This window comes from Podarcis filfolensis (assembly GCF_964270895.1).
Source record: "Podarcis filfolensis genome assembly, chromosome: 8".
NCBI classification, from domain to species: domain Eukaryota; kingdom Metazoa; phylum Chordata; class Lepidosauria; order Squamata; family Lacertidae; genus Podarcis; species Podarcis filfolensis.
In genome coordinates this window covers 31,114,797-31,141,562 of record NC_139611.1, presented here as the reverse complement: position 1 = coordinate 31,141,562, position 26,766 = coordinate 31,114,797, and the positions used below count along the sequence as shown (strand labels likewise).

The window sequence follows — 26,766 nt, the reverse complement described above, 5'->3', positions numbered from 1 at the left end:
GAAATGCCCGCGCTCGGGGCCTGGGCCCGCCCTGTGCGCGCAGAGAAAAGGCCGCGCTGGCCTGACACGGGAGCCGGCGCGCCGTGAGGAGGCGAGAGGACGGCGGCAGCAGCAGCAGCAGCAGCGTGGAGGAGCCCGCCTTCCTGTATCCCGCCGGCCCGCCCACGAAGCCGCCAGCCACACTGCCAACGCCGGCCGGCTGGCCGACCTCTGCTCCTGGTAAAGTGGGGGGTGGGGGGAGGAAAGAGGAGCCCCTCACCCTTGCCCACAGTTAGGGGATCTGGATTCAGAGGGGTTTCCCAGGCATTCTCCAGGGGCACTGGTGGGGGGTGGGGGGGGTGAAATGACAGCCTCTCCTTCTACTCTCGGGCACCTTGAAACGAGGAGAGGGGGGTGCATTTTCTCTCCATTCTTGCATTTTCTTTGTCTTGGGGTGTGATTTTTTTGGGGGGGTTAACCCCGTTATAAATATGGGGTGGGTGGAGTTAGCGTGCTGCCTTGTATGTAGGTGGTTATTTTGTTTATATTTGTATTTATTGGTTTTTTGGGGGGGTATTGAGAGGTGGCTGGTCAAGTTTTCCCTTAATTGCTTTCACATGGAGTAACTTGGATGGGTGCAGTTAATAGGGTGTTAAGAGGGATAGTCCATTTTTCCTTACCCGGTGCCTCTTTTTCTGGGTGAAAAGACACGCACACTCCCCAATGAAACTTACCAAAATGTGGGTTTGCATGTAGTTTCTTAATCCCCCAGATGTGCAACTGTTTCATCTCCATGCTGTTGCTGCAGAAGGCTTATTTGGGCCTGCAACATTTTTTGGAGGCTTTTCTGTTCCTTTTTTTGTGTTTGAGATGCATATCAATGTTTTTTCTCTCTTGCCTTTCTAAGCCTTTACCAATCCTAAATTTTCATCCTTTCTTCCTATACATTTTCCTCCATCTTACCTTTTTTCTTTAAAAGTAAGCCACACTAACAACTGAGATATTTATATGAACTGAAAATGTTTGCAGATTCATCACTTCAGTTCTCTCTTTTCCACCCCAGGGTTGAAGTCTTGATCTCTCCAGACCACCATGTCCAAATCCAGGTGAGTTGTATGCACCTCTGTAGTCTAGGGGTTCCCAAACTGCAGGCCATGGATCATTTCGCTTAGGTGGACCTTGGCATGTCTGTTAAAATGCAATTTAAAATCACATAGCATCTAGCTCACTGCTTTACAGTTGCTGAAACAGGCAGAAAAATTAAGGTTTTCCAAGGCCCCCAGCAATTTCCAAGTGGTCTGGGGAATGAAAAGTTTGGGAACCACTATTCTAACCTTTAGCAAGGCCTGTTTTAAAGGCAGCTTGTAGACTTGGAATGCCCCCTTGCAAATCCTGTTTCAGGAGGAACTTGTAAACCTGGAACTCCCTGTATAGCAAATACAAAAGAAACTCTCAACACCATGTATGAACAAGCATGTTGACAAGTGGGTGAAAGGGTGCACTCATGTGCACTTCATAAATGTTTTCTTCAGTGAAAACATGTTTTTATAATGCATGGCATGATAGGACTGAATCTTCCACTCTCTGCAGTGATCGCAAGGACAAGAACACTCCCACTGAAGATGAAGCTCCCACCGACTTCACTGTTCGAACCCGCAAGAGAAAAGCTGATGTCGCCACAGTAAGTGCCTGTATTTGTAGGGGAACAACTCCAGTCATTGAAGAGCACTGCCCAAATCAGATCATGTAACTAGCAACTGTATCCGTTTGAAAGGAAAAACAGCGTTATGACTCACACTCACCCAAAACCTTTTTCATGACATTATCTACTCCTGAAGATAGGATTAGCATACTGGTCAGTTGATTGCCCATTTCAGTTTGGTTAAATAGTCTGTAAAGCGAAGAATGTCACTCTGCATGGTAAGTCCCAGGCAAGGTTAGGAGCAAAGGAGGCTGCCTTATCCTGAGGCTGATTTGCTCGCCATAGTAAGCCAAGCTGTGGCTTACGAAGCCCACACAAACGGGCGTGTTCTCAAAGAAGAGTCCTTTTTCTGTTGCACCACACTGTGCTAAGCCAAGTTTTCGTTTAGCATGTTTTCCTGACTGGGGACTTGCGGCCGCGCTCTCTCCTCACTAGCCACACACTGTAGCTAAAGATTGATTGTAGAGTCTTCTTACTAAGCCATAGCTTCATTGACCATGTTACACGAACCAGGTCTGTGTCAGACTACTGGTCCATTTAGCTCAGTGGCTTTCAGTGGTTTAGACAGAACATGTTCCCAGGTCTACCTGGAGATGTCAGGATTGAACCTGCATGAAATGCATGTACTCTACTACAGAACATATATTCTCCTATGGGTTACCTGCTGATAACAGCAGGTATCTCTGAACAGGTACACAAACAGCTGTTTGGGGCAAGGGCCGCTGCCCAGCACCACCTACGGCTCCATCTTTTTTGCTGCAAGAACCAGGAAGTACCCTCTCCACATCAAGTCATCTGCTCTGAGAAGAATTGAACACTAGTTTGGAAACTTAGTAACTTCTAAAAAGTTAACTTCCTTGTTTCATAATGGTGGTTATTTTTATTTTATTTTATTGTAGCTAGCAAAAGTATCGAGCACAGTGATAAATGTATCTATTTTCATTCTTATTGCATTCAAAATACTTGACTGTTACTCGATTGATTAGCTGCTCAATTCTCATTTGAGTGATTCTATGCTCAATCCCACCTAAATAAATCCCTTGCCTAACTTTCAGTAGAAAATTGAATTGCTGACTTTTAGCAAGCACACTGCCCCCCCCATGCCACCTCCACATAAGTAAAATAGTTGCAATGTGCATGGTGGAAACTACAAATTCCTTAAGGTTTTTCCATTTACACTTAGGTTTAACCTTGGCTAAAGGCAAAAGGCAAAGCATAATTATGTAGACATGCACTAGCTGGTAGATCTTGGTGGATTCTATCTTCCCAGAATACATGGTAGTACAGTGGTACCTCGGGTTAAGAACTTAATTCGTTCTGGAGGTCCGTTCTTAACCTGAAACTGTTCTTAACCTGAAGACCACTTTAGCTAATGGGGCCTCCCGCTGCCGCTGCGCCGCCACTGCACAATTTCTGTTCTCATCCTGAAGCAAAGTTCTTAACCCGAGGTACTATTTCTGGGTTAGCGGAGTCTGTAACCTGAAGCGTCTGTAACCCGAGGTACCACTGTACATTTGTGCTCATGTAACCATATCCAAAATGAGTAGTGAAACCCATGTGAACAGCCATCGCATATGTAAAGCCTGTATTTTAACTTCCTTGTTATGATAGCTAATGTTCATGAACTGCCTTAAGACTATAGCATAGGGAGACCTCTGCTGAATCGGGCCAAAAGCCCATCTAGTCACTGTTCTTGCAGTGGCCAACCAGATGCCTGTGGAAAGCTCACAAGCAGGGTCAGAGTCATATAATCCCAGAGCCACTTCTCTCTATTCACCCCCCCGCCCCCGTTTACTGCAGACTGGTAAACCTCACTTCATTCTTTTCCATGTAGTTTTTACAGGATCCAGATGAAGAAGTTGCCAAAACAGAAATGACCAAGAAGAAACAGAATGAGAGCCAGGTAATTACTTGGGTGTTGGACTGGTATTCAGTGATACCGTTTTAATTTGTATAGCTCTATTGGGTCCTAAAGCATTAAGCCAAGTGTGGAGAACCTGAGGACCTCCACCTATTGCTGGGCTTCCATCAAACCTGACCACTGGCCATGCTGGTTGAGGCATGATGGGAGTTTGAGTCCAGCAACATCTGGATGGTCATAGGTTCCCCATCCCTGCATCACATCTATGAGTCTTAGAGGATACAATCATTTCCAACTTTCTCTAGTTCCCAGGCACAGAGGCATATTTGTTGTTATTTGTCCCATATACCTGTGGTAGGATAAAATAGGGACTGTGAAGTTGTTGGAAATTCTCACTTTTCAGGGTTTCAGCTTCTGCCCAGAGCCTGTAGATTCTGCATTTCTGAGCAGAGAGAGGTGGGAGATGCTGCCTACATCTGATGCATATTCACTCGAACACTAAGGCATCATGCCATGAATAGGGTGCCTTTTCATATTCTTCAAATACAGTATTTTTAGACTATGTTTTACCCAGTAATACATTTAACCAAACTGAAATAAACACAATGGGTTACATTCAACTAAATCCTAACCAGAGGAAACCCTTGAAATTAATGAACCTAAGTGTGTAATGCCCATTAACTTCAATGGGTCCACTCAGAGTAGGACTAATGTTGCATATCACCCATTGTCCAGGCTTTTCCATTGGAAGAGGACAGGCTGTTGCCAAGTAAATGGAACCCAGTAGAACCCAGTAGGTGGCATGTCCCTATCTTTAAGCTGTGAAATGTTGGGAGGGTGCAATAAATTGCAAGTGTTTTGAGTTGTGGTATGGATGTCTTAGCTCAGCTTTACCTATGAATGTACTAATTGCTCTCATTCAAGCCACAATCTTAATTAGAAGGTTCAAGACAAAATTTGTGAATTCTCACATCACTAGATGCCCTGGACTCCCAGATTTGTCAGTGAGCAGTAGGGTCCCTTGAAAAGGAAACCAGAAATATTTGGGCTTTGCATCTTTTTTAGAAAAAGTCCCACTTTTCATTTCCATGTTTTTGCTATGCACAGATACATAGGACTATGAAGAGCTCCATTTTTGTTGAAATGAGCCTGCATAATCTTTGTGTACAGAGATGAAATTGGCTGGAGCTGAAAAGAATGCATCAGCTTCCTTTTGTCTATTGTGACAGTTTTCAGGGTGGTAGTTAAACTGCGGAAAGAGTGATCAGGAAATGTTGCTGCTTTTTTTATTTCTTTTTGTCCACAGTCTAATCCAAAATGTGGTACACCTTCCCAATTAAGGAAGCTGGAGATCTAGAGTCTAATGCTAACATAGCAGATGGGCTTTGTTTGCTATGGATTCTGCTTCCTACAACTCCCTATTCCAGTTGTCGGTCAACCTGTTCAGCATTCATTTTCTGGAGCTTTCCCCATGAGGAGGGAGTTTCCTTCCCTTTTGTCGTCATAGGGGAGATACAATATTAACCATTCAGGTTTGACCAGGGAGGGTTAACTGGCTTTCACCACACTGTCTGGTCTTTTTTCCCATTTTACAGAGGTGAGATCCATCAACTGACCTGGCAAAGTTTTGATGGAAATAAGTGACCACCTTGTTTCTTAAGATTCCTTAAATACTAAATTTAAGTGTACAAATTAAACCATTTATATTCCTAAAAGAAGATGATTGAGAAAACATGTCTAATTAGGTCCACTACTCAGAACTAGATCATGGCTCCTTCATGAGTGCTTTTGTGGTTGCTAACCCAATTATGCCACAACACAGTAGGGCTGTGTGATAAATTGCCATATTGCTGAACATAAAGAACTAGAAAGCGCATCTTCTCTCACACTCACCCCAACCGGTGGGGAAAAAGAGGGGGAAGAGTTACTATTTTCTGGTGGTATTTATGTTGTTGGTTCGCCCTAAATAACTTCCCTCTATATAAAAAAGGAAGGTTATTTATTTATTTATTTATTTATTTATTTATTTAAATGAGACTGGTGGGATGAGGACCCTTCGGGGTGGGTAATGGAGAGAAAAAGATTTAGCTGGTTGCCTTATACTGAAATGGGAGGTTGGATACTATGTGAGATTGATGGGGAGGGTGTTTTTCGGTAAGCAGGGCAAGCAAGTGCGTGCCTACTCACAAGCAAGCCCTACTGAATTCAAAGGCCCTCCACCATCATACGGAGCCGTGTCAAAGCCTTCGGCTGCTGCGGGGAAGTGCAGTGCAGCCTCCGCTACCACAGAGAGATACGGCAGGACCCTCTGCCACTGCAGCGAGGCGCAGCTAAGCCCTCTGCTACTGCAGATATATAGAGAGATATTGTGATACTTAGCTGGTGAGATACCGTGATTTTGAAAACCAGATCTCTCTCAGCCCTTCATCACAGTGTGTTTAATAGCCCTTAGATGTGTCGTTCCACATGGTGTTGCCTTGCATCATGTACAACTGGAATATTCTGCCTACACTTGCAGAATATTTTAGATATTGTGGAGACCGTAGGAATAATTTACATTAACTGTTTTACCTACCCTTTTCCTTTTCAATAGTGTGTAGAAGACTCAATCAGCTGCATGGTTACATTTCCAAAGCAAAAGTTTGCATAAAATGCATTGGACTTGCAGCTCTTGCTCAGCAATAAAGCTGTTGGCACAGCATCTGTTCCTATATGGAGAAAGTGCTTTGCTGTAACAATATGTTGTGCTGGCTATCTTGAAGGCTTATGAAGCCATCATCTGACAACTCAACAGCAGCTCTGTAGTCTATGGTATAGCATTCATAGAGTTATAGAGTTGGAAAGACCCTGAGCGTTATCTAGTCCAACCCCCTACAGTGTAGGAATCTCAACTAACGCACCCATGACAGATGGTCATACAACCTCTGCTTTAAAGCCTTCAAGGAAGGAGACTACACCACTTTCAGAGGAAGTCCATTCCGCTGTTGAGCAGCTCTTACCATCAAAAAGTTCTTCCTGATGCTTAGTCATAACCTCTTTTCTTGTAACTTGAAGCTATTGGCTTGGGTCCTAACCTCTGGAGCAGGAGAAAACAGTCTTGTTCCATCTTCCATGTGACAGCCCTTTAGGTATTTGAAGATAGCTATCATATCTCCCCTCAGTCATCTCTTTTTCAGGCTAAACATACCCAACTCCCTCAACCGTTCCTTGTAAGGCTTGGGTTTCCAGAACCTTGATAATCTTGGTCACCCTTCTCTGCACACCTATCTTGTCAATATCCTTAACTTGTGTCACCAAGAACTAGACACAGTTCCATAAGTTATTTCTTGGTATGAATTGGTTTCTGTCACTAATGAGAATGGATCTTTTATCAACACCACATACCCAGCTATTGGAAAAACAAGAGAAGCTTAAAAAAAAAAGAAACCCAGTGAATTATGAATTGAAATATGCTTGACTGTTCCATTGACTGGATGGACGATATTTCACTGTCAATATCATGCATAGAAGAAGCACTGTCAGTCCCACTTAAAGTGTGCAGAGTTCATTGGTAGTATCAGCCTAACATAAGGCTAGAGCTTTTAACTGCAACACAGCTCCCTTTTTACATTAAGAAAGGGCGGTTATATTGCCCAGTTGGCAGAAGCAGATTTTTTCAGCATGTGGTTCTCAAGACGATTGTGTCATAGCTAAAAATGCTCGCTATTTCTCAAACGAGCCCTGTTTCTTTTAACTCATACACAGGTAACTTGATTAAAAAGCAGCTTGTGATAAATTGTGGTATGTTAGTTGAAATCAACATAGTTTTTATGGGCCTATGCAGGTAAGCTGAGCTAGAAAAAGAACTGTAATTTTGTTCCCTTCAACATGCTTTTTCACCTGCTGAATACCAGCTATCTTGTTTTGTCCCCATACCCTTACCAGGTGATGGTGCTTTTTGTAGAAGTGATGTGTTGCTTTCCATGTTGCACCTTCATTTAAGCAGGGGATGATAAAGAAACTTCTTGCTTTCCAAAGATGGAAAAAAATCAAAGAGCAGCGCCTTGTGTGCTGTGATTGCTGCAGAACTAGCCATTTTGTTTCTTTGGCACTTGCTGTGTTGTGAGACCTGGTACTTTCAGAATAAGGAAGGAGTGTGTGCGTCTCCCAGCCTAAGTAGGACAAAGAATAGTTTAGATCTGATTTGCGAAAATGGACAATGTTTAAAACAGGTATGGGGATCCCTTGGCCCTAGCAAGTAACATACACTTACTTGTGGCTTTCTTCTCAAAAGGCTTTGAGACAGTGAGATCTGTACCCACAAGGTTTCGCTTATGCTGTACTGTTGTAGTGGAGTAGGTTTTGGATGTGAATCCAGATTCTAGGTTGCTAAATGACTTCTAAGCATTAGGCATCTAGCCTTGTTCCAAGCTGCCTTCTGGGTTTGTTGCTTCCTGCCAGCCATATGTTCACTGTAACTTCAGTATAGATGATTTAGGGGCATAAATGTCAAACAAACATGTTGAGGAGGAGAAAGCAAAGCAAGGAGCAAGAGGAGGAAAGCAGCACAACTTTCTGAAGCAATTTCTTGTGGGCCCAGGTCAGAATACAGATGGAACTTTTGCTGGATATAGTACCATTCTGCTTCATCTGACATCCTTTGGGTTTTTGCTCGAAAACTAATTGATACATATAGAGTCCAGAAACACGGTCTGGTAAAGATGTTGCTTTCATGTTGAGTCACCATTTACGTTCACCCCAGTGGTGACTTTCAGTGATCTAGTTATAACAGACCAACAGTTTTGAGCTGTTTCTCATGTAAGCCCTTGCACATGCAATTTTCACTATGATTAAACAGAGAGCTGTGGTTTTTAAAGGTGTTAAAGAAGAGGCAACTGTTCAGAAAAGTTGAGTTGTGTGCGTGTGTAAAAGAATTTTGAAGCCTAGAAATCACTTTTGGGGCTTGGAGTGAAGTGTTCCGGTGCGCTGCTAATGCTACCCTTTCTGCAAAATATCTGCAACATCAGTTATCAGCTTGAAGATTCCATATACTGCTGGGACTTTGTATTCCTTCCCTTGTACATAGCTAACATACTTCAGTTTCTCCTTGATGCGCTAGTTTCACATGAGTATAATTTACCAAAGCATACAATTCCAGAATGCGAGGAATGCTATGCGTGCCAATTTGCGTTTGGCATCTGAAGTTTTCTGTTAAGATAAAGTTGTATTGTAATCCCGAAACAGCTAAATTCATACACTTTTTGTTATTCTTGTGCATGCATTGCGGGGGCAACAACCTTTTTTGTTTTTTAAAAAGCAGCCAGCATTGTTTTTCTTTTTGTGTTCATTACCACAGGAACTCAGAGAAAACAGGATAACTGTTTGGGACTTCCATCTGTTTCCTCCCCACCTGAAGTCCTAATCCCTCTGTTTCTTGATTTCTACTATCAAGGATATTGCCATCAGGTGGAAAATAAACAGATGGGATTCTGAAACTAAAAGCCTGTTTTCCTTCATGCAGAATATTTTTGTGCCTGGCAGAGCAAGTGCAGTGTCACAAGTGCTCTTTTAAAAAGACCGCTTGCTGAGTTGGTGACCATTTGTCTCTTCTCTTGAAGCAACAATAGCTTTTTTCAGAGGAGAACATATGAAAGGTAAATTGCCATATATTCGAGCGCGGTGACTAAAAACACTTGCCTTTTAACTCTTTCTGAATTTGTTGTGGGGAGGACTAATCAACTGTTCAATGAACTTTATAACTGTGAGATTTAATGGCTCCCCCTTTTTATTTTTTCTTCAATAGCCGTTTACAAACTATGATGTGTGCGCACATCCCCATATGCTGATCCCAACACCAGAGAAAGATGATGAGCTGGGAAGCCCAAACTTCTCTCCTTTCATGCACCAAAGCCTTGCTTCATCTAGAGATTCGCCGTTGCCTGTTTTGGGGTAATTTTTCCTAATTTCATGGCCTCCTGTTCCATTACTGCCTGTTACACTTTTTTTCACATTTCCTCTTGTTCTTTCTCTCTCTCCTGCAGCTGGGCAAATAGGGATGAAGTGTGGAAAAACATGATAATAAAAGAACAGGCATATGTGAGGGATAAACTATATCTGCAAAGGCATCCACTCTTGCAACCTAAAATGCGGGTGATTCTTCTAGACTGGCTAATGGAGGTGAGACTGTCTTCTTATGCTAATATTTGAAACAATGAACACATCAATGTGAGATTGTTATCATAGTCTGCCTGGAGTTTCCTTGGGAGCAAAGGGTGTTTTGGAACTACTACCCTGGTAGTAGGGGAACTTCTTCCTTCAGTAGCTCCTAGTTCTATTCCCAGCATAGGATAGATTGCTGCCCGTCTGATAGAGCTGGTTCAGAATGGACTAGAGATCCAGGTGAGGAATATCAAGAGTTGCTAATAGGGAAGGAAGGTGGCGGGGAGAGTTCGGAGATGGACATGCACACAACAGCTTCAAAAAGGCACTCTGGTAAAAGTGGCTGCTCGGAAGGTTCTCAGAAGCATTGGGATTTTTAGAAAACTAAAGCACTAGGATGACATGGGAAATGAAAGGGGACACAGGTGTTGGGACACTTCATAGCTAAGCAGGTAGCAGTTGGGTAGCCAGAACAGTGCCCAGGGCTCTCAGTATTGTCAGTCAGTGTGTGCATTTGGGCGTGGTAGGGATTGGATCTCCCAAGCAGGATAAGCAATTTTCATGCTCATACAAGTCCTAGGATGCTCGTTTCCATTTCAATGGACGGATCCTGAGGGTAGGTCCTGGCCCCTACAATCAGGCCTCAGTTTCTTGGAGCTGTTTTGCCTTGTACAACAGCCATAGGCAGGGCAAAAAGGAGCCCCCTTCGCAAATCATGAATTGACTCTCCTTGTCATAGCCTGGAAGTCAGGCAGTTGTTCTTTACAGGAAAACAAATACTCTCTCTGCAAAGAGAAAACATTCTTCTAGTTTCATCAATTTTTTCTTCATTGTACGCTTTATGCTTTGGTGAAGAAACAAATGTTTACTGCACTTTGGTTCACTTCTATGTTTCTCTGCTAAAACGTTAGAGAGGGGCAATGAGGGGAAATATTTCCAGTCCCTATCCCATCTTTTTATTGTGGCAAACATTGCTGGATCCTTTCTTCCCTCGTAACAGGTGTTTTTCTGCACTTCAGTCCATTTTTTGCATTTATCAGTGCAGGGAGACTTATTTATTTTTGCTGGTGCCACAGGGGCTTCCCTTCAGTTTTCGTGTCATGGGCATTCAGCATGTATTCATATTGTCAGACCAACACCTCCAAAACAAAGGCCCCAGGGTGCTCCAGATCCTAGGAAAACTTTATGATGTTCTGCTAGCAAGTAGTTCATTCCATTTGCAGTTGCAGCTGGCCCAGTGCAAAGTGAGGTGGCTGCTGAAGTAAGATTCAACTTCCAGTTAGGTTGGGTTTTGTACTTCTTTTGCAGGGCGGGGAGCAGCATGTAGTCCTTTGCTTGGGGCAGCAAAATGTCTTGAATCAGCTCTGCTTATAGTACAAAAAATGAACATATTTTGGTGCAGCAAAGCATAGCTATGTCATAGACTAAATCAGCTCATCTTTAGGAAACACTATACAGTTGTACCTTTGTTCTCGAATAGAATCCATTCTGGAAGTCCGTTTGACTTCCAAAATGTTCAGAAACCAAGGCACGGCTTCTAGTTGACTGCAGGAAGCTTCTGCAGCCAACTGGAAGCCACGTCGGACATTTGGCTTTAAAAAATAGTTCGCAAAATGTTCAGGAACCAAAACGTTCGAGAACTAAGTTGTTCGAAAACCAAGGTACAACTGTAGTTCTACTGAGCTTCACATTAAGAAGGTCCATGATGAACCAGGGACCTATGCAGCTGAGAAGCAGAATGACGCCCTTCTGTCTCCTGCAGGTTTGCGAAGTCTACAAGCTTCATAGAGAGACATTTTATTTGGCACAGGATTTTTTCGATCGGTTCATGGCCACGCAACAGAACATTGTAAAGACACTTCTGCAACTTATTGGAATTTCATCCTTATTCATAGCTGCAAAGCTTGAGGTAAAACAAGTCTTGTCCTGCAAACCTAAATGCATTTTCTGTGGTGCAATCTCAAAGTCCTTCTTTGTATTTCCTTCCCCACTGCAGCTGGTAATATCACAGAAATGAACAGATATGGGGCTGCAAACTGCAGGAAGAGAGCAAGGCTGTGTTTTCTCACACATTTCAAAGTAAAAGGCTCTGTCACCTGCCGTCTTGGCCATTTTGATTGAAGAGGCTATGATCCTTGATAGATCTTGTGCTCTTAACAGCAGCCATAAAGTTGCTATTACATTTGCTGCTGGGCCTAATTGATCTGAGCTCAGGAAGTATCCCTGTACATCAGAATAGTGCTGTTACCCCCCAAATTAGGCATTGATAGCTGTCAGTGTCTGGAACCATCTGGCTTTGCCATTTACCACTGTTGACAATGCATTGATGTCCCGTCTTCCATGTTTCAGGAAATCTATCCTCCAAAGTTGCAGCAGTTTGCATATGTTACAGATGGGGCTTGTACTGAAGAAGAAATTCTTAGTATGGAACTCATCATTATGAAGGTAAATGTGATTCTTTCTGTGTGTGTTTGGAATGGATTGTAGGGAAAATTGCATTCTGCTTTTTTTAAAGTCGCACCCTCGGTACCTTGAGCAAAGCCTTTCCCAAGCCACTCCGTGCAGTCAGCCATGGTGAAAAGGCAGCACTTTTTGTTGCCAAAAGCATGTTAGTTAATCAGTGGCATGTCTGTCTTTCAGTTCTTTATCTTCCATTATCAGTGATTCTTTTATAGCTGTGTAGATAGAAATCTCCTGTCCATTTTGAGACATCTGAAACAGCTTGGCTCAGCATGAAAGACTGCTGGTGCATTTTGACATAGAGTAGTACATTTTGTAAGTCCATGGTGAAAGTGACCCAAATTCCATCTGTGTACTAGTTCTGTAACTTTCAATATGTTCTTGTTAGTAGTAGTAGTAGTAGTACTTACAAGTGGATGTAAGTGCAACCTCAGGGTAATAATGCATGGGATTTCTTTCTCACCCAGCCCTCTCTTTAATCATTGCAATAGCCCTGTGTAAGGTTAAGCGAGAGTGACTGGCACAAAGTCACCTGGGGAAGTTCATAGTTGAGTAGGGATTTTAACTCCAGCCGCCTTGGTCAAAGACCCTGTCCTCTACTGCACACTGGCTCTCGTGTTTATTTTTGTATAAGTGTGTACAGTGGTACCTCGGTTTACGAACTTAATCTGTTCTTAAACCGAAACCATTATTAAACCGAGGCGCGCTTTCCCTAATGAGGCCTCCCGCCGCTGGTGCCCTTCCACCGTTTGGATTCCGTTCTTAGACCGAGGTAAAGTTTGCAAACCAGGACACTACTTCCGGTTTTGCGGAGTTCGTAAATCGAATCGTTCGTAAACAGGACTGTTCTTAAACTGAGGTACCACTGTATATGAATGTGCAGCGTGGCAGCAGGATTGCACTTGCCACGTGTGCATTCTGGATTAGGCCAAAGGTCCAGCATTCTCTCACTGGTTATCAGGTTCCCAAAGGAAGCCCGCAAGCAGGACTCAAGTGCAACAAGACTCTAATTCATATCTGTCCAAGTGGGTGGCCATTACTGTCTCTTGAGGGAGTGAATTTCATAGTTTAACTATGTGTCGTGTGAAGAAGTACTCCAGAGATGCCCTGCCTCTGCACTCTGATGTAAAAGTGAATGTCGGATACCTGCATTGCAGGGGGTTGGACTTGGGAATCCCTTCTGACTGTGATTCTATGCTAAGCATAATTGTAGCATTGGAATGAATGCACATGTGTCTCCTGTGCATACTACCATTAGTATGTGGAATAAAGGCCTGATCTGCTCCGCTGTTACATGTTTGGCATAGACTCTTGCCCCATAGGTTATTTATTTAGCCTCCATGTCGGTACCCACGAAGGAGAGAGCTTTCTAGGCTTGCTGTGATGAGCCCCATTGCGGTTTTGTATCAAAGCTGTTACAAAAGTTGACGACTGTTGTCAGTCCGTGACCACATTCAGTTGTGTTTGCAAAGAATACCCTGTGGGTGCTAAGGAAACTGACTTTACCTCCTGACATGCATGCTCTCTTCTAGGCACTCAATTGGAATCTGAGTCCCCTCACGGTTGTGTCCTGGCTAAACATATACATGCAGGTCGCTTATCTAAATGAAATCTGTGAGATGCTGCTACCGCAATACCCCCAGGAGATATTTGTGCAGATAGCTGAGGTAAGGACGAATTCTGCCCTTAAACATTTCACCCGCCACTTTTGTTAGAAACGTTTCCTTTCAAGCTCTCTGTCCCCTCTCTCCAGCTTTTGGATCTCTGCGTGCTGGATGTTGGCTGTTTGGACTACTCCTATGGCGCTTTAGCTGCTTCTGCATTATATCACTTCTCCTCTTGTGAGCTGATGCAGAAGGTTTCGGGTAAGCTGCGTTTTAATGAAAGAGAAGAAATCCAGCGGTTCTAAGTCAAGCGGAGGCATGACTTACAAAGGCGGGTATCTTCTTGATTTTCTAGGTTATCAATTATGGGAAATACAGGACTGTGTGAAGTGGATGGTTCCCTTTGCTGTGGCCATCAAGGAGGTGGGGAGCTCGCCGCTCAAACACTTCAGAGGCGTTCCTTTGGAAGATTTGCACAATATACAGATGCACATTAACACCTTTAACTTGCTGGTAAGTGTTCTCATAGATACATCTTAGTGGCCAAAGGCCTCCTTGCTTTTGTAAGGTAATGGTAAAGGGACCCCTGACTGTTAAGTCCAGTCGCGGATGACTCTGGGGTTGCGGCGCTCATCTCGCTTTACTGGCCGAGGGAGCCGGCATACAGCTTCCGGGTCATGTGGCCACCACGACTAAGCCACTTCTGGCGAACCAGAGCAGTGCACGGAAATGCCGTTTACCTTCCTGCTGGAGCGGTACCTATTTATCTACTTGCACTTTGACGTGCTTTCAAACTGCTATGTTGGCAGGAGCTGGGACCGAGCAACGGGAGCTCACCCCGTCGCAGGGATTCAAACCGCTGACCTTCTGATCGGCAAGCCCTAGGCTCAGTGGTTTAGACCACAGCGCCACACTTTGCTTTCGTAGAGCATGAGAATAAAAGGTGAAATGTGTGTGTGTGAGAGAGAGAAGGTTGTATTCAACTAACTTTTAGAGTCGGCCCAGTGAAATTAATAGACCCAATTTAGTCCCAGCAATTAATTTCACTGGGTGTAACTCATGAGTAAAAGTTAGTTGAATGCAACACTAAATGTTCAGAAACTCCCTCAAAAGTGTTAAATGCAAGAGGACAGCAGTGCGGCATGGTGGGTACCTTCCCAACCCCTAGCCCTCAAGCATATACAGCTGGGCTGTGATGAAGTGAGGCCTGGAAAGTCTCATCACTTCATCTCTCCCTGTTTGTCTACATCAGGTGTGAGGAACCTTTAGCCCCTCTTGGTGAACTACAGCTGCCAACATTCCTGGCCATTGGCCATGCTTGCTAGGGCATATGGGAGCTGTTGTTCAGCAATATCTGGAGGGCCAAAGGTCCCCCACCTCTGGTCTAAAGTGTTGGACTTAAACCTGAGAGACTGACTTTGATAACAGACTTGATCTGTGTGATTTAGTGATTAGATCAGGAGAGCATATTTAAAATTTAATTCCATTTTTGAATCTCTCTGAATCGTCTCAAAGCGATAAGCAGTAACATCAACAATAAAAACAATTTAATATATAAAAACCATTCAGAGCCTGTGCAGATGCAGGAAGCTTTGCAATCCTGTCCCATTAGCCTATGTAACTTAGAACCTAGTGACTTGCCTTTCCGGTTAACGGGAAAGGGTTGTAAAGCACTCTTGCCAGTTTTGCAACTTAAATCACATTCCTGATGCAGCAAATGTTAGTGATTTCTGGAAATGTTTGAGCTGTAGCAACGGGGAGTAATATTCCCTCATTGTAATGTTGAATTCTTAAGCTTGCTCACATACAGATTTGACTTTTCATAACTAATTCTCAGTTTTGTGCTGGAATGCCCACCCCATATATATATGTATGTTTGGGGTCCTTCTCATGTATTTTAAAGTTGTAAGTACACAAACACATAGACTAGGTCTCTGTGTCCAGATGCAGCTTTCTGTATATTTTCCTCTCTGAGTATGTGTCATGAGTTTGCTCTTGGAACCTAAAAACAACACAAGGATTCTGGACACATGAATGAGCAGTCGATCATTCACTCTCAGCATTCTTCTTTTCTAGGACAAAGTTCAAGAAAAACAAGCTGCGTTGGCCAAGAAGAAGAGGAGTTCTCCTCTACCCCTGGGTGTCCTCACCCCACCTCAGAGCAGTAAGAAATTGTCTCTGACACCCAAACAGCTGTAACTTTTTCACAAGCTACTCAACCTGAAGACCTCTTGGCCAAAATGCCTTTATAATTCTTGATTCTTTACTGTGAGATGCTGCCAATGACTTACCCAAATGTCTTATGTATTCTAAAGAGGAAAGTCTTCACTTTTTTATGATGGAGGAAACCTGCATTATTTTTATTGGACACTTTGATTTTTAAATGAACTGATGGGGTACGCCAGCCACCCAAAAACAACAAGCATTTGCTTGGATTGCTGCTAAGGAGGGCGATACTCGTTGTGCTGACTCGAAAAGGGGGTGGGAAGAGAAAAAGGGGCTCTGCCTTCTGCACTTCTGGGGCATTAACCATACTCTGGATTTTGCTAGCTGTGGATGGCAAGCTCCTTCTCAGACCTTCCTAGTTTACAACTTGATCCTTTTTTAACTAAACACTTTGTATAAATGGTCTTATGTGTCTTAATTTTTAAATAAAATGCTATCAGCTGCGTCCTATGCAGTCTTGGTTTTATATGTCATAACTCTGGAAGGTGAAAGACAGCTAAAACTTTTATTTCCAGTTACAGTTAAGGAAAATACTTGGTGCTGTCGTTGTACATGCTGCCGTACAGAATTCAGGAAGGTTGTAGGTTTCTCCCATTCACAGCTAAATAGCAGCTCTAGGGGAGGGGAATGTTTGGATCAGGGCTGTGATGGAGAATTGGACTCTCCCCCCCCCCACACCGCCCCCATCCATATTGGTTGGGGGCCTGGCCTATGTTTTTTTATCTCAGATATGTTTTGGCAATCTGTGTTTTGGAGATGCCCTGGAGGTTATGATGCAGAAAACATGCGTTTTCCTAATTCAGACAGCTTTTTGAAACAGTAGAAGGTCTATCCTGTTTGTGTCTTACGAATATCAGACTTTCAGAAGTCGGCTGTAAATTGGACAGTAACAGAATGAGTGTAAATATCAACTTTGATGGTGTAAAGCTGACAGCTTGATTGTTTTGTTATAGATTAGTAGCAGCTATGCATTCGAAAGACTGGTCTTGTATTATCCTTGGATTCATATCTGATTAGATTCAAATCTATTAGGCTGTAGTGCAGAAGATGCTGCCATAATTGACAGTGGCCTCTTTTTGGGAAGGGCAGGGGGAGGTGTTTACACATCCCTAATTTAACTCAAATGACTCCAAGGCATTGAATTACTTCTTGGTGCTCCAGAAACAGGCCACTCGCCCTTCAAATTTTATTGGACAGTAATATTTATTTATGTCATAAAATGTATACCGATTGAGTGTGAAAAAGACAAAACGAAAGTGGTTGACAAAAAGAATAATATCATAATGTTGTCGTTTAAAACAACTATTTAAAACAATGGGTCAGTTGTGTCTGGCCGTTAACCCGAAGGTTGGTGGTTTGAGCCCACCCAGAGACGGCTGTAGGCAAGGCCTTGGACTAGATAACCCATGGGGTCCCTTCCAACTCTATGATTCTATAGAAAACTGATTTAATAGTTGATTTGGTATCTTCCTCTCCAAAGAAGGCAGCCTCATAGCCCCAACCAGCACCCTGGTCTGAGCATAGTTCCTACTATTCTTCACTTAATATGCAAGAGTAGAATTCCCACCATGGGCATGGCCAGGATTTATTGGAGGGGGCTGGCTTTATGTTGGGGTGGGTCAGTTGGTTACAATTATTATTTTTTACTTTATGGGGGCCAGCTGCACCCCCCTGGCTAAACCCATGCTTCCCACTGGATAAATGTGAGAAAAGCATCTCTAGCCACCTCTCCCCACAAAATAACTTATACAGCCTGGCTTGATTTGGCAGAACAGGAAAGATGTTGGTGGCAGGCAGTTGTGAAAGCAGGGGCTGTAGCTTGCACCATGAGAGAGAGATGAAAGCAAACGAGCCAAACCAACTCTTGCTTTTTCCTTCTCACCACCATCGCCACCAAGTGGATCCCCTCCCCTCCAATCTCCACTAAACAGCCCTTAAACCTTTTGGACTTTTAACAAGCCTGGCCTAATATCCTACACTGGGTAGGACAGGATGCCACTTAGGCATGGTGTGAATGAAGAAGTCCTCCAACCAAACTTTAGTAAGCCAACAAATTAATTGGTTTTTGATTTACAAATAATTTTGAGATGGCAAATAAAAATAAGCGAGAGAGAAGTGGGTCCCGCTATGCCTATTTTGGCCAGTTTCCATCGCCAAAGCTGGTACTTTCCAGTTTGCACATCAGCTCACAATGTTGTGTGTCCTGGGTGACCTCCCATCCAAATAGCTTACAGGGCCAGACCTTCCCTAATACAACCACATCATGCATCTTTAAACTATTTTCTTTGCGGTGGGATAAGTAGTAAGGTGTGTCCTTGAGGTGTGTTTTGTTCTAGCCCTTTCACTGCCATCTTTGTGGCAGTTCAGTCCTGAACTTACATTTCTATTTGGCACACTGTGAGGGTTGTAGGCTGAGGCTCAGTTGCTTTTCTCAGCCGAAGCAGCTGGAGCCTCTAAAATGTGTGTGAGAAGGCTGGCATAAAACTAAGTATAGCCTTGGCTGGGAATTAGATATTCACTCACCGCCGCACTGGTGGCAGCCAAAGCACTTCTACGTCTTCAAAAATGGAGAGGCAGCAACAGCTGCACTCTGCAAGGTTTGCAGAACAATCCGTGGCCTGGCTATAAAAGTTTAGGTAATGTGGATGTTTTCGTGCATCTCCTGGCATGGGTTAAACACAAAGCAAAGGTGTTTTAATCCTTCTGGAAGGATCACCTACTGAACCTGTAAACTTTGCAGAAATGGGTTAAAAATCCTTATATTTCTTATTAACCTTTTCCCAAACACCGCAGCAAGAAAATAGAAAGTTGGCATGTAAAAATGGCTGGGTCTTATTTTACTGGCATTAAGAAAAGATACACAAGCACCACCTTTGCTTGGCTACATGTGAAGGTGCAAACGTTGTATACTAGGAATTTAGAAAACTGGAATGTCCCTTAAGAGTGAGCTGGCTTCAGCCTTACATTTGTGGCCTCCCTCAGCCCTCCAGCATGACTATGAAAAGGAATTTGGAAGCTGTGGGTTCTGTCTTTATTAACCACAGGCAAACCATGGTTAATCTTAACTATGGTTAGTAGGAACAAGAATATAAAAAGAGCCCTGATGGATCAGACCAAATGCCCACTTCATCCAGCATCCTTCTTGCAGTGATGCCTTGCTAGATGCCTATGGGAAGCCCCAAACTCCCCCCCCCCAAGATTCCCTACAGCTGGTTACCATGGGCATGCTGCCTCTAGCAAATGAAGGGGGCAGTTGGATGCCATTTTTTGTTTTGCCTTGTGCAGCATGATGTATTGGCCTGGCCCTGGACTGAGAAAAACTAGAAACTTTTGTGCTACAAATGGGTTGGTGCATATGCAGCCTGTGTTGCATGGCTGGGGGGGGGGCGTCCCTTCACCAGGCCTCTTTCCTGCACACATTGTGCCGGGTTTAATTAAACTCAGTTGCTTTCTGTGGATTAGTTCACTTTAACCCCATTAAAATTAAAAGACACCTGCTTCTTGGGAGAAAAGCAATGACAAACCTAGACAGCATCTTAAAAAGCAGAGACATCACCTTGCCGACAAAGGTCCGTATAGTTAAAGCTATGGTTTTCCCAGTAGTGATGGAAGTGAGAGCTGGACCATAAAGAAGGCTGACCACTGAATAATTGATGCTTTTGAATTATGGTGCTGGAGGAGACTCTTGAGAGTCCCATGGACTGCAAGAAGATCAAACCTATCCATTCTTAAGGAAATCAGCCCTAATTGCTCACTGGAAGGACAGATCGTGAAGCTGAGGCTCCAATACTTTGGCCACCTCATGAGAAGAGAAGACTCCCTGGAAAAGACCCTGATGTTGGGAAAGATGGAGGGCACAAGGAGAAGGGGACGACGACGAGATGGTTGGACAGTGTTCTCGAAGCTACCAGCATGAGTCTGACCAAACTGCAGGAGACAGTGGAAGACAGGAGTGCCTGGCGTGCTCTGGTCCATGGGGTCACAAAGAGTCGGACACAACTAAATGACTAAACAACAACAACAACCCCATTTCTGAGCTGCTCTCATCCCCGAGCAAGCCATATCTTAACCGCAAGTCAAAATTGCAGCGTGTAATATGCAGATCAGCTCCTGTGTTCCAACACCGTTACGTTCTATGATTCTATAGCTCAAAAGAGTAAATTTCTGATATAAGCTAAGTTGAAATGGAAGAGGGGGAGAAGGATGCATACACCACCTTGAGCTCCTTTGAGGAAAAAAAGTGGTATATACATAAAATAAATTAATAAATTAAATTCAACATAACGAAGTAGTTCCCAAATAGTAGTGCTGGCAGAGTGAGAGTGACAGTAGGGAAAGTATCCTCGATGATTTCAGGCTATCAATGTTTATTTCTCATTTAAGAATTAAACTGCTTTCTGTAGCAGCGTACAACAAATAACAGCCATGAGGAAAAGGAAGTGCACCGTCCTTGAATTCTGTGGTTTTACATATGAAGACACAATAACAATATCTGTTCCCTAGTAGGTCTTAAGATTAGATAAATACAATCGCAGATGAACAACAACACATGACATATTACACTGTCATGATTTATTCAACAGAAATAAAGCCAAAATGGGAAAAGCCATGTGTGAAAAACTAAGTACACCTTATGATTCAATAGCTTGTAGAACCACATGAAGTAACTGTTTTCTGTGGGACTTTATCTGTCTCACGTTGTGGGGGAATTTTGGCCCGTTCTTCTTTGCAACGTTGCTTCAGTTCATTGAGGTTTGCTGGCATTTATTTATGCACAGCTCTCTTAAGGTCCTGCACAGCATTTCAATTGGGTTGCGGTCTGGATTTTGACTGGGCCATTGCAACACCTTGATTATGTTATTTATCAGTCATTACATTGTAGATTTGCTGGTGCACTTGGGTTCCTTTTCCTGTTGCATGTCCCAATTTCAGCCAAGCTTCAGCTGCTGGGCAGATGGCTACACATTTGACTGTAGAATACTTCGGTATACTGAGGATTTCATGGTCGACTCAATGACTGCAAGGTTCCCAGGTCCTGTGGCTGCAAAACAAGTCCAAATCATCACCCCTCCACCACCGTGCTTGACAGTTGGTATGAGGTGTTTGTGCTGATATGCTGTGTTTGGTTTATGTTAAACGTGGCACTGTGCATTATGGCCAAACATCTCCAAAGGACATGGTTCCAGAAGTATTGTGATTTGTTCAGATGCAACTTTGCAAACCAAAGCCATGCTGCTATGTTCTTTTTAGAGAGACCAGGCTTTCTCCTGGACACCCTTCCAAACAAACCATACTTGTTCAGTGTTTTTCTAATTGTACTGTCATGAACTTTAACATTTGACATGCTGACCAAGACCTGTAGAGCCTGAGATGTAACTCTTGGTGAGTTTGTGTGTGTGTGTGTGTGTTTTGCAATTTCTCTGAGCATTGCACAATCTGACCTTGGGGTGAATTTGCTGGGGTGTCCACTCCTGAGAAGATTGGCAGCTGTCTTGACTGTTTTCCACTTTTGAATAACCTTTCTCACTGTAGAATGATGGACTTAAAATTGGTTGGAGATGGCCTTAGAACCCTTCCCAGTTTCATTGGCAGCAGCACTTGCTTCTCTAAGAGCATTGTGTCATCTTTCCTCCTTGGCACACCTGAATGCTCCAGACCAGCAAAATATTATAGAGGCAGGCACACTTGCTGATGATCAATTAAGCAAGGGCATTTGATTAGCAGCTCCTTCCTGCTACTTAGCCTCCTATTTCCTATGGAATCAGTAAGGCTCTACTTAGTTTTTCACACACGATTTCTCCATCTTGGCTTTATTTCTGTTAAATAAATCATGACACGGTGTAATATGTCATGTGTTGTTGTTCATCTGAGGTTGTATTTACCTATTTTTAAGACCTGCTAAGGAACAGATGATTGCTATTATGTCCTGATATGTAAAACCACGGAATTCAAAGAGGATGCACTTTCTTTCCCCCCATGACTGTATATCTATCTATCATGGAGATGTATATTCAGTACACAGCAATTTAAAAGCAAGAATTGGAAACATAAAGCACAAATCCAGTATAGGTTATGAAATGGATGAGTTTTCAATAGCTGCCTAAAAAGCATGGATGCTGGTTCCTTGTCTAATTTCTTTTTTTTTTTTTTTAAATAATATTTATTGAAGTTTCCAAAATACAGAAAGAGAAGAAAAGAAATTATGAAGATACATTCAGAACCTTATTTTCAAACATCCACTTTCTGGGACTCCCCCCTTCCCCCACCCCTACCGTATTCCCCTTTCATATTGTTGTTTCCACAAGTTCTGTTTCTGATTTAAAGCACAATTTATATACCCCATTGTTCAAATTTAAATTTATACAAACCTTATGCAACACCCTTGATAAAAAAAAGCAAAAGATCTCTCCCCATAGCCCGCCCCCTTTTCTTTCCACAATGTCCCCCTTTTTTCCCATTAAAGTAAAAGCACACAGAATAAAAGTATAAAAAAATAAGAAATATATTAGAAAAAAGAAAACCAATTCAGAAAATAGTTGCAAGCCTTTGGATTCTAATTCTCCCTCCCCTTCCCCGGTTTAATTTCCCTTATCCTCCAATCTATGTTTCCAGCCTGGAAGTCTTAAGTCCATCAATCCCATTTTTCCCCCAACTCCTTGCAGAATTATTTCCCATTTTTAGGATTACTTTTTAAAAATTAATTCCTAAATCTTTAAAAATGTCAAATTATAAAATTCCCCCCATTGTTCTTTCAAGGTTATAGTCCAGCTTCCTCTTGTTCCGCTGCTAAAACTTTCTTATTCAGAAGTTTAGTAACTCTACATGGGTTGTTGTTATTCAGGAACAAAAACTTGCGTTCAGTCCCTTCCTTCTTCAGTAAAGTATTCTGTTGTCTCCTTTTAGTCTAAACACCCTGTAGACGAGATTCAGTTTCAGTTTTGCAGCTTTCCCAGGAGATAACCAGTTCTGTGAAATTCCGAAGTGTTGTATTTTTCCCAGCTTACGCCCATCTTTGTAATGTCCCGAAGCTCCTCTAGGGGGGTTGTTGTAACTTTGTTTCCAAAAATCCGATTGTTCTCCGTATTTTCGCCATTTTGTATTCAAGTCTTAACAAATTATATCAAGTTGTAACAAATTTGACCAGCAAGGTCCTTGTAATAAAATCCTCTTTAAAATTCCGACTTTGACAGCTACTTTGACAGCTGTCAAAATCACCGGCTCTTTTCACCAGGCTCACTCCTCAATCGCCCCGGTTCCCAGGGAGGGGGGTGCATTTTCCTTCTCCTTCAATTCTTCCTCCAGCACAATTCTTGTACTTTCCCATCATGGAATTCTTGATTTTAGCAAAGATACCGTTCTTTTTGGGCCTTGGCTTCCCAATCCTTGTTTTAAAATGTCTACAATAGGGAGGGGGACTGACTTCCTTTTTAGATCCCCCCCCGCTCGTCTCAAATCCAAAAAATTTTTCTTCTTTTAAACCCGATTTCCAATTTACTCACGGGTTGTTGTTAAAAGTCCAAATTCTCAATGGAAGAAGTCAGCGCTCTCCGCCGGATGGCATGCGGCTTCGCTCGGCAGGGATGGCAGAGGACTCAAAGCACCACGCTTCTCCCCGGCACCCGATCCGTAGCCTTTAAAAAGGCTCCTTCACGAGTCGGGAGGGCGCTAGCGGTGCTAGCCGAGTCTCCAAGTCCACGGCCCCCGTGGCCGTGGTTTCTAAGGGTCCCCGCATCGCCGGTGCGGTAAAACCCAGCCCCTGCCGAGCCGGCTCCCTCCGGAGCTCGGAGGGAGTCCGCCATTCGGCGATGGCGCCAACCCGGAAGTCCTGGTTCCTTGTCTAATTTCAATTGGAAACTAAATTAGGTAAAGGTAAAGGGTCCAGTCGTGGCCGACTCTGGGGTTGTGGCACTCATCTCGCTTTATTGGCCGAGGGAGCCGCCATATAGCTTCCGGGTCGTGTGGCCAGCATGACTAAGCCATTTCTGGTGAACCAGAGCAGCGCACGGAAACGCCATTTACCTTCCCGCCGGAGTGGTACCTATTTATCTACTTGCACTTTGACGTGTTTTTGAACTGCTAGGCTGGCAGGAGCTGGGACCAAGCAACGGGAGCTCACCCCGTCGCGGGGATTCGAACCGCCAACCTTCTGATCGGCAAGTCCTAGGCTCTGTGGTTTAACCCAAAGCACCACCTGCGTCCCGGAAACTAAATTAGTTTATTTAATTATTGCATTTGTAGCCCACCTTTTCTCCAAAGAGCCCAAGGTGGTGTAAACGGTTCTCCCCACTCCTCATGCAAGCCATAGAGAGGAACTGCTCTCAGTTTTGGGGAGACCCATTGCTCAGTTTTTACCCTCAATCAAATATGATCTAAATTTCCTGCACCCACACCCTAAATGCACCAGCTTTGCCTCTGCTTTCTTGATAAGAGACATATTTAAAATGACAGTAAACTGCAGTAAATCTGCCTTCCTGTCCATTTGGCTGGGTAGGGGTCCCCATTCTGATGCAATCTACTGCCTCCATAGCCAATGGACATAGCTTCCCACGAAACATAGCTAACCTTTCACAGAACTACAGTTCCTGGTGCCCTTAGCAAACTACAGTTCCCATGATTCTTTGGTGGGGGGAGTCAAATGCCTTAAATGTACAGCATGCCTTCCACCTGCCAGGGGTCTGATTTCCTTCTGCTTCTTCCTCCCACTGAATCCAAAGCTGCCACAAACTTTATAGCTTCTTGCCATACATTCAGGAAGATTTTGCTAAAATATTTCTTGTTTTCTCAAGTTTACATCTCCGCAGCTTTCACGGTTGCTATGAGGCAGCCTGCCTGAGAGATGAAAATAAATCTGTGTCATTTCATTTATTTCTCTCTCTCTCCCCACCCCTTATGTGTGAAGTTCATTTCCGCTTATTTCTCCCGTACATACACACATATGCACAATTATGCAGGCTTAGTAAAATACTTACACTCTTTGTCTAATGCTCTGTCTGTGAAAGGATGCATATGCACAGACCTTGCTGTTCTCGAAATACCATATGCTTGGGTCTGTCAGCTTAAAATACCCCAGCAAAGAGATGCTTTAATGCAGCCAATAAACTTCCCCTCTACCTCCACCCATCTCCCAAGGTTAATTAATCTCTTTTCAAATCCCTATCAGCAGAGAAAGTGGTCCCTTTGGCATCAGTCAACTGGAAGAACCTGCATAAGGTGATGAAACAGTCAACGGGAGATTTAAAAGACTCAAGGAATCTGTACAACTTCTGATTTTTTCTAATTTAGTCCATTTCTGACCTACCTTTCAGCAGCTCAAGGTAGATTGCATAGTTCTCCCCTCCTGGTTTTATCCTCACAACGACCCTGTAAGGTAGGTTAGGATTGCCGGCCATCATGTGGGATCCTTGCTATTTCGGTTGCTGCTGTTCACCGCATCACCTCTTTTTGGCTCAAAACCTCCTTTCTGCCATGCATGAAGATTTGGCAATAGGAAACAAAGCTTGCAGCATGTACCAGGATGACCTGAATAATGATTCAGAATACCAGTTGTTGGAAACCAGAGGATGGGGAGAGCTCTCTTGTGCTTGGGGTCCTGCTTGTGGGATTCCCACAAGCATCTGGTTTGCTACTGTGAAAACAGGATCCTGGATTAGATGGGCCACTGGCCTGACCCAGAAGATCTGCTGATCTTCATATGCTGTCCAGGGTGTGACTGGCCCAGGTTCACTCCAACTTCAGGCTCCACACTGAAGAAGGTATTCTTAGCACGGTAAGGTAATAGTGGGCATCGAAGAACATAATAAAAGCCTTGTGGATCAGGACAGTGGCACATCTAGCATCCTGTTCTCCCAACGGCCATTCAGATGCCTGTGGGAAACCTGCAAACAGGACCTGAACACAAGAGCACGCTCCCCTCTTGTGGATCCTAGCAATTGGTATTCAGAAAAAGATCATCTAGTTTAACTGCCTGCAATGCAGGAATATACAGTTGTCCCATACGGGGATTGAACTTGCATCCTTGGCATTCTTAGCACCATGCTCTAACCAACTGAGCTATCCAGGCAATGACCGACTGGGATAAGTGCTTTCCAACATTCATCGTACAGCCCGGACACAGATCCAGCACTGATGGTTCCCACACTGAGAGAAGTGAAGCTTCAGGGAACCAGGCAGAGGGCCTTCTCGGTGGTGGCACCTAGCCTGTGGATTGCCCTCCCATCAGATGTTCAGGAGATGAGTAATTATATAACATTTAGGAAACATCTGAAGGCAGCCCTGTATGGGGAATCTTTTTAAGGTTCAATGTTTTACTGTGTTTTTATATATGCTGGAAGTCACCCAGAGTAGCTGGGGCAACCCAGCCAGATGGGTGGGCTGCAAATAAATAATGATGATTATCATCATCATCATCACCATCGGATGTCCACGAATTCTAGTGTTATGGGAGGAGAAAAAAAATTTTCTCAATCCACTTTCTCCAGCCCACACATAATTTTATAAACTTTTATCACATCTCTTCCTCACCTTTTCTCTAAACTAAGAAGTCCCCATCATTGTAACCTTTCTCCACAGGAGAGTCTCTCCACTGCTGTGGATCATTTTGCTTGCCTTTTTCAACTCTACAATATTTTTTTGATGAGAAGAAGAAGAAGAAGAAGAGTTTGAATTTGCTATCCCGCTTTATCACTACCCTAAGGAGTCTCAAAGCGGCTAACATTCTCCTTTCCCTTCCTCCCCCACAACAAACGCTCTGTGAGGTGAGTGGGGCTGAGAGACTTCATAGAAGTGTGACTAGTCCA

The 26,766-nt window shown here is 43.5% G+C and overlaps 2 protein-coding genes across 2 annotated transcripts in view; one reads left to right on the top strand and one right to left on the bottom strand.

Moving 5' to 3' along the window:
- LOC310768260 (protein C19orf12 homolog) overlaps window positions 1–26,766 on the bottom strand; it is a 230,703-nt gene that overhangs the window by 61,780 nt on the left and 142,157 nt on the right. The window lies entirely within an intron of this gene.
- Window positions 83–16,415, top strand: CCNE1 (cyclin E1). Its single transcript, XM_083626092.1, has 12 exons — window positions 83–219; window positions 1,043–1,085; window positions 1,570–1,660; window positions 3,516–3,584; window positions 9,325–9,470; window positions 9,563–9,698; window positions 11,443–11,589; window positions 12,030–12,125; window positions 13,673–13,807; window positions 13,894–14,005; window positions 14,100–14,257; window positions 15,821–16,415. Exons 2-12 carry the CDS (start codon window positions 1,072–1,074, stop codon window positions 15,941–15,943), a joined length of 1,227 nt encoding a protein of 408 aa, XP_083482218.1. The 5' UTR covers window positions 83–219; window positions 1,043–1,071; the 3' UTR covers window positions 15,944–16,415.